Below are 14,536 nucleotides of genomic sequence, written 5' to 3'. Positions count from 1 at the left end.
AAACACGATCTGAGACATCACGGACCCTGGCACCTGGGAGGCAACGCACCAACTGAGAGTCTCTCTTGTCCCCACAGAATCTCCTATTTGTCCCCCTAACTATGGAGTCCCCAATGACTAATGGTCTGCTCATCTCGCCCTTCCCTTCTGAGCAACAGGGGCAGGCTCTGTACCAGAGCTCTGTACCCCGTGGCTTACCTCTGGTGACTCCCCCCCACTAATAGTATCCAAAACGGTATACTTGTTATTGAGGGGAAAGGCCACAGGGGATCCCTGCACTGCCTGGTTCCCTTTCCATCTCCTGACCGTACCAGAGGTGTGACTACCTCCTTATAACTCCTCTCAATAGCCCCCTCCACCTCCTGAATGATCTGAAGTTCATCCAACTCCAGTTCCCTCACGCACTTTTTGAGGAGCTGAAGTTGAGTGTACTTCCTGCAGATGAAGTCAGCAGGGACACTTCTGGTGACCCTCACCTCCCATAGTTTGCAGAAGGAAACATTGCAATGTGATCTGTTGTCTGGACAAGTGGGAGTTGTTGTAATTTCCTGAACAAAGTGAAGTTGTTTCAAGATGTATAAACAAATGTGTTAAAGAAATTGGTTAAAAGAGTTAACAAAATTCTCACTGTTCTCTTATTCAGGTCTCATGTTGCATTCGCAGCTCTGAGGTGGAAAGCTAAATAGGAATGGGCATAGACCATTTAGCCCCTCAGTCCTGTTCCAGCTATCCCCCTTCATACGTAAAAGTGTTTCCTAATATCTCTCCTGAACAGTCTAGCCCTAATCTTTAGACTATGTCCTCCAGTTGTTGAATCTACAACCAGTGGAAATAGTTTATTTTTATCTACATTGTCTTTTCCTATTAACATCTTGAAGACTTTGATCAGATTACCCTTTAACATTCTAAATACAAGAGGACACAAGCCTAATTTGTAAAATCTCTCCCATAACTTAAATCCTGAAGTCCAGATATCATTCTTGTAAAACCATGTTATACTCCCTCCCACAGCCAGTAAATCCTTCCTAAGGTGGTGCCCAAATCTGTTCACAGTACTCCAAATGGAATCCAACTACAGTTTTGTAGAACTGCAACATAAGTTCTGCTTTTGCATCCTTCCACTCTGGTCCTCTAGTTATAAAGGCCTGCATTCCATTACTTTTCTTGATTATTTAGAGGGGGGGTGATGGCCTAGTGGTATTATTGCTAGACTATTGATCCAGAAACTCAACTAATGTTCTGGGGAGCTGGAATTGAATTCCACCATGACAGATGTGGAATTTGAATTCAATTTTAAACATCTAGAGTTAAGAACCTACTGATGACCATGAAACCATTGTCTAGTTCACTAATATCCTTCAAGGAAGGAAATCTGTCATCCTCACCTGCTTTGGTCTACCTATGGCTCCAGATGCACAGCAGTGTGGTTCATTTTCAATATCTCTCTGATGCCATTCAGTTGTTACGACATCTGAAATACAAGAATTCGGATGGACTATCTGGGATCAGCCTAGGCACCGGAAAAGGCAATGGCAGAAACAGCCCTGTCAACCCTGCGAAGTCCTCCTCACTAGCATCTGGGGTCTCATGCTAAAATTGGGAGAAGTGTTTCACAGATGAGTCAAGCAACAGCCTGACATAGTTATCCTCACAGAGCCATACCTTACAGACACTGTCCCAAACTTGTCTGGATATGTCCTGTCCCACTGGCAGGACAGACCCAGCAGAGATGGTGACATAGTGATATACAGTCAGGAGGCAATTGCCCTGGGAGCCCTCAACATTGACTCCAGATCCCATGAAGCCTCATGACTTCAGGTTAAACATGGGCAAGGAAACCTTGTAGCATTTTCTCTCTGCTAATGAATCAGTACTCCTCGGTGTTGAACAACGCTTGGGCGGAACACAGACAGTGGCAAGAGCACAAAATGGGGATTCCAGTATCCACTAACAGGAGTGGCTAAGCAGCAGCAATACCAAGCGAGTGCAGCTGTGTGCAAAAGAACTGGAATTGTGCCATCATAAGTAGATGCTGAAATGTAGTCTCAAGAAACTAATGGAATACAGTTTCAGAAAATGAAATTGAATAACCAAGCAGTCATTGTGGCAATCTGAGTGGTTTTGAGGGGGTTTCAAGACTGGAATCCCTTCTAAAAGAGACAGGATTTCCCTGAGATTTTGTGACCTGCAGTGTCACACTTTTGGAGAAGTGGGAGAAGCAAGGGCTTCAGAGAATGGTCAGGAAAGATCTTGTTGAACTTGAACAAGGACTGCCTCAGTCTCTGAAGAGTCATGAATGATGCTGACAATGTGTAATCATCATCAAGCATCTCTACCTTTGACCTAATTCTTCAGCCTTATTTTTTGCACTGATGTGCTAGGCTCTTCCGTTATTGAGGATGGGGGTATTTGCAGAGCCGTCTCCTCCAGTGAGTTATTTGATTGTCCACCACCATTTTTGACTGGATGTGGGAGGACTGCAGATCTTAGATCTGATCCGCTGGTTGTGGAATCACTTAGCTCTGTCTATTGCTTGCTGCTTTTACTGTTTGGCACACTAGTAGTTCTGTTTGTTAGCCTCACCAGGTTGACACTTCATTTTCAAATATGCCTGGTCCGGTTCCTGACATACCCTTCTGCACTTTTCATTGAACCAAGATTGATCCCATGGCTAGATGGTAGTAGTTGAGTGAAGGACATGCCAGGCTATGCGGTTACACATTTTTACTGGAGTACAGTTCTGATGATGATGATGATGATGATGGCCCACAGTACCTCATGGATGCCCAGTCTTGAGTGACTAGATCTGTTCGAAGTCTGTCCCATTAAGCACAATGATAGTGCCCCTCAGCATGATGGAAGTTATTGTCAATGTGAAGGCAGGATTTCATCTCCACAAAGACTGCATGGTAGTCACTCTTACCAATACTGTCATGGACAAATGCATCTGCAGCTGGCAGATTGGTAAGAATGAGGTCAAGTATATTTTTCCCTTTTGGTTCTTTCACCACTTGCTGCAGACTCAGTTTAGCAGCAATATCCTTTAGCACCCAACCAGTAGTGCTGCTGTTCAGCCACTCCTGGTGGGGTCATTGAACCCTCCAACCCAGTGTCTGGTTTGTGCCCTTGCTATACTCAGTACTACTGAGGTTTTGTCTATCAATGTCCCTTTGTAATTTTATGCTGTCATCTACACTTGCCTATGATGCTGCCTAACTGCGTCATTAGTAAGTTTGGAGAAATGACTTTTTCTGCCATTATCCAAGTTGTCATTAAATAATTGAGGCACCAATACAGATCCTTGTGTGACTCCAATGTTCATACACTGTTAAATTGAGTACCTACCCATAATCCCTACTTCCAGTTGCCTGCCACTCAACAGGTTTCCCAACCAATTTAGTAGTTTGCCTTCAATTCCACGGGCTTCTACCCTCATTAACAGTTGAATAGGATCCTGCAGAGTGGAAGAGGTGTAACAAAGAATAAAGTTCTATTTTGTGGTTCATACATCATTGTATTTTCTTTTCCAGTGTACAGCAAAGTGTGCAGAACGGGTTACCGTAACCAGAGAAGTAAGGTGCTCAAAGCAAGAGTGGTTGTGTGATGAGAAAACAAAGCCACCGTCTCAGAAAGATTGTGTTGGACCCCCTTGTGATCGACAGTGGACAGTCTCAGACTGGGGCCCGGTAAGTCCAGCTTAGAACAGCTTGCACAACTTCTTTTTTTCTTCTTTCATCTTGTTCATGTAAGTGAAATTAAAATCCCAAAAGGAAGGAAACATCCATGTCACAATTTAACCCCTGTTAATTAGTCAGGTTGTAGACAATGCTATCCTTAAAATAAAAAGCATGCTGAACTTGGAAAAGCAATTGACTATAGCTGCCATCCCAGAAGGAAAAGCCAGTGTAGCCACTCTGGATGGAAAGGTTGTTAACTGTGTTTTGAGATCTATTAAAATAATTGATTCTAATTGCCAGGTAGTTTTTGCTTCCAGTTGGCAACAGGTGGCATTGGATAGTAGGCGGAGGTGGGTACTGGAGATGCTAGAGATTAGAGTCAAGATTAGAGTGGTGCTGGAAAAACACAGCAGGTCAGGCATCAACCGAGGAGCAGGAAAATTTACATTTTGGACAAAAGCCCTTCATCAGGAGTGAGGCTATTCCTGATGAAGCGCTTTTGCGCAGAATGTCAATTTTGCTCCTGTTCTGTTTGCGAGTTTGCAACTTTCATGTAGTCCATGTGCTTGTTTAGGACCAACTCACCTAACTGAACTTTATATGTCACGGGATGTGACCGTACATCATCCATGCTTCTTACCCATGTAGGGCCATTTCCATGATTTTGGCACCTAATTTCATCCCTTGAAGTAAACTGTCTCTCTCGCTTAGTGAAATCTTATGTATGGCATTGGCATTGCTGATGGTGAATTTTGTCCTTGTTGGCACTCTGTGCACTGTCCCACTAATGCAGCTATGTTTGCATTCCAACCTTGTTGCCACTGAAATAACTCCACAGAGGCTGGTATCCCATCATCAACTCATTCTGTATTCAAATGTCCATAGTACAGATTCCTCAGAGCTGGTTGTGAGTGAGCAGAGCTTCTGACACTCCTGTTTTTTTTTATTTTATTAACCAGTACAAATTACAAACAAACCGTTAATGTTAACAGCTGTATACAAGAAACAGCAATTTACAAGGGAAAGGGGCAGCAATGCCACACCCCAAACCCCACCGTATAACCAGTTCACAGGGAAACAAGGATGAACCTTGAATCCCACCTTACATCAATCAAGAAGGAAACAGTAGACACAATCACATACAGACAGTCCAGTAAACCGATCAATGAAACAGTGCATATATCATAGACAGCCCTGACAACCCAGCAAGCCCCTCGTCCCTCCCATTGTCCGGCCACTCTAAGGCAGCCTGCCCCTATACCCCTTCCGGCTCTCACTCCACCCTGACACACCTTCCAGGACACTCCTGTTTTTTTTTTATTATTTTATTAAACAATACAGTTTATAAAACAGTTAACATTAACAGCTGTATACAGAGAAACAGCAATTTACAAGGGAGAGGAATGGCAAAGCCAGGCCCCAAACCCCAAGGTTCAATCAGTTTTCAGGGAAATGAGGACAAACCTCAAACCCCACTTTCAGTCATCACAAAACAGTAACAGTAGCAAATACATATAAGATAGTCTAATTAGATAAAACAGTGGATAGAATACAGACATGCACCTAGCATTGGATGTCAACACATGGATGACCCTCGCGCAGAAGAAATCACATTGGAAGAAAGTCCTGTATGAAGAGACAGAATACTTTGAGAATACCAGGCGACAAGAGGAAGCATGGAAAAGGAACCAGAGAAAGGAATATCAATGAACAAAAGGCCAAGGACTAATTTCACCTCCTGAAAACACATGCCAGATGTGTTGTTGGAGGTATGACTTCAGAATCAGGCTCATCAGCCACGCAAAGACCTACAGAATCCATGACCAGTGACACGGAATTTTCTAGGTGGACAATCATACTCATTAGCGAGTGATTGCCTCTGCCTATGACAAATGGCAAAAGAGTTGTCCAGCATTGGCTGTGCCAGAGAGGTGCAACCTTCAGAGAGGATCAGTTGTGCAGTGGCCAGGGAATGTATATCGTACAGGACTTTGTACTAAATCTTTTAGTGGCATATAACCTACATTCTTCCCCTTTTTAAAAACCCTCTAAACACAGCCCCTCCCTCGCAGGTCGCATCACTTACTTTCCCACTCAGTGTGGTCACAACCATTTTCTTTCCATTGCTCACTTGTGATTTCCAGTACTATGGAAAGTGATACTGAATGTTTTTGTTCGAGTGATCCTCAGCCCTCACCCTGACCACGTCAGTAACCCCACAAATATCCGCGTTCCCTTCCTAGTAACCATCCCATCAGCCAATAATTCTCACCCAATCCATCTACACCTGACTATACCTACTTTGTTTTCTTACCCAGACCCATGCATGTGACATTAAAATGCTTGGTGTTCTCATTCAAATTCCACAACCCCTTAACTTTTCATTACAATTTCCCAACCATGCTTTACAGTGCGATTCACTTCAAAGTCCTTCTGCCTCCCTTCAGAATTGTATTGCATCGTACCCTTGGTCAGAGTGTGCAGTGCCCCCCCCCAACTCAAGGCTAAAGCACTGAGAGATAGTGCTGCAGCCACTCTAACATCCGATTCCACCCCCCAGATTATGACCTCAGTTCCATTTTCTGTCTGTGCCAATACCCTTTGACTCCTTTCTTCGAGTAGAATCTATCTACCTCTGTCTTTAAAATATTTAGTGATCCTTCATGGATAAGAATTCCACAATCTCATGATCCACTGAGAGAAATAATTACAATTTGTCACAACTCTGTTGGATAGTGTGCTGAAAATCAAGCCTATTTCTGAATTTGTCACAAATTGTCTAATTGAGATTGAAAGAATATGCACACCAGGTTTTATCAAACAAAAAAATAACTATTTATTGCAATGAAATTGTGTTTTTAACTAATGACACAAAATAGATAACTTAAACTCTACCTATTTCAAAACAAAATCCCATACAAATACAAACACAAGATACAAATATTATGAGTGGGGAAAGAATGCGAAAGGTCAATGAAGCACAGTTATGGCATGAGTCCAGGTCCCCTCCCTGAGTCCGAGGACATGAGCCAGTTCTTTGTTAATGGGTAGATTACCCTTTGTCATTCAGTACTTCCCCGGAGCAGGAAACTACACCATGTTCTCCACAGCCTTTAAGATGTCATCGATGAGTTGCTACAGTTTAGTTATTCTTGGGTTAAGAATTTGACGATTTCCAGATGTCTCAGGGTTTTTTTCCTTTTAAAGAAGGGAATATTAAGAGAGCTAGAGTAGACTCATAGATTCCTACAGCACGGAGGACAATTCTCCTTCAAATCCTCCCACTTCCTCCAGACAAAAGGGGTAGTCATGTGCACCCGCATGGCCCCAGCTATGCCTGTCTTTATGTTGGCTATGTGGAACAGTCCATCTTCCGGAGTTACACCAGCATCACTCCCTACCTTTTCCTCTGCTACATTGATGACTGCATCAGCGCTACCTCGTGCTCCCACGAGGAGGTTGAACAGTTCATCAACACATTCCACCCCGACCTTAAATTCACCTGGACCATCTCTGACACCTCCCTCCCCTTCCTGGACCTCTCCATCTCCATCAACGGTGACCGACTCAACATTGACATTTTCTCCAAACCCACCGGCTCCCACAGCTACCTGGATTACACCTCCTTCCACCCTACCTCCTTCAAAAATGCTATCCCTTATTCCCAATCCCTCCTCCTCTGCCTCATATGCACCCAGAAGGACCAGTTCCACCACAGAACACACCAGATGGCCTCCTTTAAAGATCGCAATTTCCCCTCCCACATGGTTGATATTGCCCTCCAGCACATCTCATCCACGTCCTGCACCTCTGCCCTTGAATCCCATCCCTCCAATCGCAACAAGGACAGAACCCCCGGTCCTCAACTTCCACCCCACCAACCTCCGCGTACATTGCATCATCCTCTGCCTTTTCCGCCACCTACAAATAGACCCCACCACCAGAGATATATTTCCCTGCCCGCCCCTATCCACTTTCCATAAAGACTGTTCCCTCCACGACTACTTGGTCAGGTTCACGACCCCTAACAACCTTCTGTCTCCTCCTGGCACCTCCCCCTGACACCACAGGAATTGCAAAACCTGTGCTCACACCTCCCCCCCCTCACCTCCATCCAAGGCCCCAAAAGAGCCTTCCCCATCCATCAAAGTTTTACCTGCACTTCCACACATGTCATTTACTGTATCCGTTGCTCCTGATGCAGTCTCCTCTACACTGGGGAGACAGGACGCCTACTCGCAGAGCGCTTCAGAGAACATCTCCGGGACACCTGCACCAATTCAAACCCACCACCCCCGTGGCTGAACATTTCAACTCCCCTTCCGCTTTGCCAAGGACATGCAAGTGCTGGGCCTCCTCCATCGCCACACCCTCATCACCCAGTGCCTGGAGGAAGAACGCCTCATCTTCCGCCTTGGGGCACTTCAACCCCATGGCATCAATGTGGACTTCACTAGTTTCTTCATTTCCCTCCCCCCACCTTACCCCAGTTCCAACCTTCCAGATCAGCATCGTCCTCATGGTCTGTCCCATCTGTCAATCTTTCTTCCCACCTATCCGCTCCACCATTCTCTCTGACCTATCACCTTCACCCCCACCTCCATCTATCTATTGCATTCTCAGCTATCTTCCTCCCAGCCCCACCCCCTTCCATTAATCTCTCCACCCCTGAGGCTTCCTGCCTCATTCCTCATGAAGGGCTTTTGCCCGAAACAACAATTTTCTTGCTCCTTGGATCCTGCCTGACCTCCTGTTGTGTCTTTTCCACGCCACTCTAATCATGACTGTGATCTCCATCATCTGCAATATACTTTCCCCAAACTGGTTCATGCCAACCAAACTGTCCATCAACACTAACCCCATTTCCCTGCACTTGGCCCATATCCTTCTAAATCTTTCCTATTCATGTATTTGTTCAAATGCCTTTTAAATGTTGTAAATGTACCCGCCTCAACCATTTCCACTAGTAACTCGGAATTTTCTTTTATACTTCTTCACTCTCAGAAGGGAGATTTAAGTGCTCTTTATTTCACAGACTGCATTGTCCAAACATAAAGCTGTAGTCATTTGCCCAGGAACCAGTCAAGAAGTTTTTCTATGCTGAATTCTTCTGAATGCACACACACAACTGTCCTGATTGGAAAAACTAATGAAATGTCTGTCACTGGGCAGAACTGCTCCGGTCATTCATCCATTTAGCCAAGGTTTCCAGCATTCTTCTCCACTGCTTAACTAAGGCAGTATTATCGATATAACTCTGAATGAATTCCAATATCTTTCTTAAACCTGCAATGCCTTCTTCGACCGTCCCTTGGTTCATAGAAATATCTTTTCCATTTTTTAGTCCATGATCCAAAAATATAAGTGGTCTTTACATGAATTCCGATTTAGGTGGCGATCCTTTATTTTTAACTGATGTTCCATAGTTCTACTTTCTGCCATTAGGAAAATATCCTTTCAGCATCCACCCGTAGAATCACAGAACTGTTACAATGCAAAAAGAGGTAATTTTGATCTCTCTTGCCTGCACCGAATATTTAAATAAACATCGCTATCTGATTTGATTTATTATTATCACGTGTACCTACGTACAGTGAAAAGTTGTTGTTTTGCATGCAGTACAGGCAGATCATAACATATAATTATGATTTATAATAACAATAAAATGCATATTGTTATAGAACAGAGTGAAGGACACAAAGTTATGACTGCAGAAATGGTGCACAGAGAGCGAGATCAACATTAAATTTAAAATTTGAGAGGTCCGTTCAGAAGTCTAATAACAGCAGGGAGAAGCTGTACTTGAATCTATTCATGCGTAAATACAAACTTTTATAACTTCTGCCAATTTTCTGATTTTTCACCTTAACCTGCACATAATTTCTATCTAATATTATTATCAAAAGACTTGGGACGTGCTTATCAATAATATGCCACATTTAGGTTGCCACACTGGCTCAGATTAGATTAGATTAGATTAGATTACTTACAGTGTGGAAACAGGCCCTTCGGCCCAACAAGTCCACACCGCCCCGCCGAAGCGTAACCCACCCATACCCCTACATCTACATCTACCCCTTACCTAACACTACGGGCAATTTAGCATGGCCAATTCACCTGGCCTGCACATTTTTGGACTGTGGGAGGAAACCGGAGCACCCGGAGGAAACCCACGCAGACACGGGGAGAACGTGCAAACTCCACACAGTCAGTCGCCTGAGGCGGGAATTGAACCCGGGTCTCCAGCGCTGTGAGGCAGCAGTGCTAACCACTGTGCCACCGTGCCGCCCATGGCTCAGTGGTTAGCACTGCTGCCTCACAGCACCAGGGACCTCTGGTGACTGTCTACATGGAGTTTGCACATTCTCCCCGTGTCTTCATGGGTTTCCTCTGGTGCTCCGGTGTCCTCCCACAGTCCAAAAGATGTGCAGGTGAGGTAAATTGGCCATGCTAAATTGCCCATACTGTTCAGGGATGTGTGGGCTAAGTGTATTAGTCAGGGGAAATGTAGGGTATTAGAGTAAGGGAATGAGTTTGATAGGATACTCTTTGGAGGGTCGGTGTGGACCTGTTGGCCCAAATGGTCTGTTTCCACAGTAGGAAGTCTATAACTTTTATTTGGGAAATAAAGTTAATAATATCTATGAGCATTGTTTAATTTTATGAAGTTTTAATTTATATTAGAATTTCCATGTGCAATAACTACTGACAAATAGTGTATTATTCTGTGTTAATTTAAAAATAACTCCAATACAGTTGGAAGAAATTGAAGCATTATCAAAATCTGTAATCTGTTACATTAATGATTTTTCTTCTGTGTGTTCAGTGCTCGGGGCCTTGTGGGCAGGGAAGAATGATAAGACATGTGTACTGCAAGAATTCAGAAGGAAGAGTAATGCCTGAATCCCAATGTAATCCTCAATCAAAGCCCCATGGCATACATCCCTGTGGAGCCAAAGATTGTCCACCTCATTGGCTGGCCCAGGATTGGGAACGAGTAAGTAGAGAAATGTTTCAGTTCTGTTTTCACATTTAAACTATCTTTGTATTTTTTCCAAGTTTTTTTGGCATTACATTTTAAATATATGTAAACCTTTATTGCATACTACAGTGTATTTGCATTACTAAATTTAGTATTGTTAGCAAGTGAAATAACTCCAAAACGATTGGTGTCCCAAATCACCCTACATATACATATAGAAAGTCTTTGACACTAATCCAGCAACCTCAAAGCCAGTTCTCAGCAGAACCTCTGACACTTTTGTTTATATATATCAGCCAAGGCTCTCTGATTAGACCAGATTAACAGTCCCAGTTATGGAACACATTCCAGGAGGCCCACCTGGCTGACCTCATTACAATCACAGAACACCCGCATGGGTCCCAGCTATACCTGTCTGTTTGTCGGCTATGTGGAACAGTCCATCCTCCGTAGTTACACCGGCACCACTCCCTATCTTTTCCTCCGCTACTTTAATAACTGCATCGGTGCCACCTCGTGCTCCCACGAGGAGGTTGAACAGTTCATCAATTTCACCAACACATTCCATCTTGACCTTAAATTCACCTGGACCATCTCTGACAACTCCCTCCCCTTCCTGGACCTCTCTGTCTCTATCAATGATGACCGACTTAACAGTGTCATTTTTTACAAACCCACCGACTCTGACAGCTACCTGGATTACACCTCTTCCTACCCTACCTCCTGCAAAAATGCTATCCCTAATTCCTCCATCTCTGCTGAATCAGCTCCCAGGAGGACCAGTTCCATGACAGAACACACCAGATGGCCTCCTTCTTTAAAGACCCTTCGCACATGGTTGAAGATGCCCTCCAATGCATCTCATCCATATCCCACACCTCTGCCCTCAAACCCCACCCCTCCAGCTGCAATATGGACAGAAACCCCCCCCGGTCCTCACCTTCCACCCCACCAACCTCCGCATACATTGCATCATCCGTCGACATTTCCACCACCTCCAAACCAGACCCCATCCAAACCAGACCAGGGATATATTTCCCTCCCCACCCCTTTCCACTTTCCGCAAAGACCATTCCCCACGTGACTACCTGGTCAGGTCCATGTCCCCCCCCAACAACCCACCCTCCCCTCCTGGCACCTTCCCCTGCCACTGTAGGAATTGCAAAACCTGCACCCACACCTCCTCCCTCACCTCCATCCAAGGCCCCAAAAGAGCCTTCCACATCCATCAGAGTTTCATCTGCACATCCACCAATGTCATTTATTGTATCCGTTGCTCCTGATTCCTTCTCCTTTACATTGGGGAGAACTGGATGCCTTCTCGCAGAGCGCACTAGGGAACATTATCCGGGACACCTGCACCAATCAACCCCATAGCCCCGTGGCCGAACATTTCAACTCCCCCTCCCACTCTGCCGAGGACATGCAGGTCTTGGGTCTCCTCCACCGCCGCTTCCTCACCACCCAACACCTGAAGGAAGAACGACTCATCTTCCGCCTCGGAACACTTCAACCCCAGGTATCAATGTGGACTTCACTAGTTTCCTCATTTCCCCACTCCCCACCTTACCCCAGTTCCGACCTGCCAGCTCAGCACCATCCTCATGACCTGTCCTACCTGCCAATCTTCATTCCCACCTATCCACTCCACCCTCCTCTCTGACCTATTACCTTCATTCCCACCTCCATCCATCTGTTGTACTCTCGGCAACATTCTCCCCAGCCCCACCCCCACCCCCCTCCCATTTATCTCTCCATCCTGGAGGCTCCCTGCCTGATTCCTGATGAAGGGCCTTTGCCAGAAACGTCGATTTTCCTGCTCGTCAGATGCTGCCTGACCTGCTGTGATTTTCCAGCACCACTCTAATCTAGACTCATTACAATCACTACATCCTCTCCCTGAGTCAGAGGACATGGGCCAGTTCTTTCTTTTTACGAGTAGATGGAGTACCGTTTGTCATCCAGTACTTCCCCAGAGCTGAGAAACTTCTTCCCTGCCTTCAACGTGTCATCGATGATGATGAACATCTCGCCAAGGTCATCCCTACGCCTCCACTTCTCAGCTTCAAACAACTGCCAAACCTTAAACAGCTCATCTTTCACAGCAAGCTACCCAGCCTTCAGGACAACACTGACCACAACACCACACAGCCCTACCATGGCACCTCTACAAAGCATTCAAGATCATTGACATGGATACTACCATCGCATGTGGGAACACCACCCACCATGTACATAGCAGATACTCATATGACTCGGCCAATATTGTCTACCTTACATGCTACAGGCAAAGATATCTTGAGGCATAGTATATCGACGAGGCCGTGCAGACATTATGATAACCGATGAATGGACACTGCGCAACAATCGTCAGACAGGGATGTTCCCTCCCAGTCAGGAAACCCTTCAGCGGTCAAGGACATTTAACCTCCAATCTTCACATAAGCGTTCTCCAAGGCAGCCTTCAAGATAAACAACAGTGCAGAATTGCCAAGCTGAAACTGATAGCCAAGTTCCATACCCATGTAGACAGCCTCAACCATGATCTTGGGTTCAGGTCATGCTACATATAACCCCACCATACTGTTTTGTATTTATAAAATTTACCTTACTGTTCTGTTTTGACTCCATCATCTTGCTAACTTGTTATAATCTCCCTACCTTAATTAGTTTGTACAGTTTTGGATTACTTATTACTTTGGTTAATCCCTCAGCATACAACTCTTATGTCTATCATGTCATTCCAGCCAAATGATTTATTTCCAGCACCATCTTATTTTAAATATTTTGTAATTATCTGTGTGCTTCAATTAATTAAATTATAAATCATCCCTTCACTTGCTATTCAGCTGTTGACACTTTACTTTCACCGCCTGACACTTTTGATCACCTGCAAATACTTATTATTCAGTGGGTCGACACTCCACTCACACCATTTGTACAATCTTTTGATCTCTCTACCTATAAATTCTGTGCCTGAATGCTTCTCTTCACTTCATCTGACGAAGGAGCGGCATTCGAAAAGCTTGTGATTTCAAATAAATGTGTTGGACTTTAATAGAGTGTCATGTGACTACTAAGGGCAGTGTGTAATACGCAGTAGCTCGTCTCCTGCACCTGGAATGTCTCGGAAGAAATTTCTTCTCCTCTTCAGATGGCAAAGCTGTCAAGACAGCAACATCTGCCATGTCCATCTCAGATTCCAAGGTATCTTCAACACTTGATGGAGAAGCAAAACCCATGGTCAGAACAGCCAAAAAGGCAGTTGCTGTGCAGGGCGCGTTTTATCCCCACACCATTTGAGATTTTTCACCTCCCATATTATCCATGCACTTGTTCAGCACCATTGCACCTACCTGAACTTTATACACCACTGGATCTGATCTCAGGTGGACCATGCCTCTTACCCATGCAGAGCCATTCATAGAGTACTACAGCATGAAGACAGGCCCTACGGCCCAGACTGGTCCAAGCTGACCAAAATGTCCATCCACACTAACCCCATTTCCCTGCACTTGGCCCATATCCTTCTAAGAGACAGTGACGTCTGCAGATGCTGGAGATCAGAGTTGAGAATGTGTTTTGGGAAAGCACAGCAGGTCAGGCAGCATCCAAGGAACAGGAAAATCGATGTTTTGGGCCGGAGCCCTTCATCAGGAATGGCTCCGGCCCGGAACATCGATTTTCCTGCTCCTCAGATGCTGCCTGAGATGCTGTGCTTTTCCAGCAACACGCTCGCAACCCATATCCTTTTAAACCTTTCCTATCCATGTATTTGTCCAAATGCTTTTTAAATGTTGTTAATGTACCTGTCTCAGCCACTTCTGCTGGCAGCTTATTCCATATGCATAACACCCTCTGTGTAAAAAAAAGTTGC

General features: G+C 44.9%; 1 protein-coding gene across 4 annotated transcripts in view; it reads left to right on the top strand.

Annotated features, from left to right (window-relative positions):
* The window catches only part of adamtsl2 (ADAMTS-like 2), a 207,919-nt gene that overhangs the window by 151,319 nt on the left and 42,064 nt on the right, over positions 1–14,536 (top strand). For all 4 annotated transcript variants that reach the window (XR_011956136.1, XM_072566134.1, XM_072566135.1 and 1 more), the window contains exons 15-16: positions 3,531–3,686; positions 10,504–10,674. Coding sequence is in view for 3 of the 4 variants with exons in the window: in XM_072566134.1 (XP_072422235.1) it covers positions 3,531–3,686; positions 10,504–10,674 (327 nt within the window). In the remaining variant the exon portion in view is untranslated. The remainder of the gene's footprint in view (positions 1–3,530; positions 3,687–10,503; positions 10,675–14,536) is intronic.

Source organism: Chiloscyllium punctatum, chromosome 49, assembly GCF_047496795.1.
Source record: "Chiloscyllium punctatum isolate Juve2018m chromosome 49, sChiPun1.3, whole genome shotgun sequence".
NCBI lineage: Eukaryota > Metazoa > Chordata > Chondrichthyes > Orectolobiformes > Hemiscylliidae > Chiloscyllium > Chiloscyllium punctatum.
The sequence above is the reverse complement of the archived record's forward strand: the minus strand, read 5'-3'. Positions and strand labels throughout refer to the sequence as shown.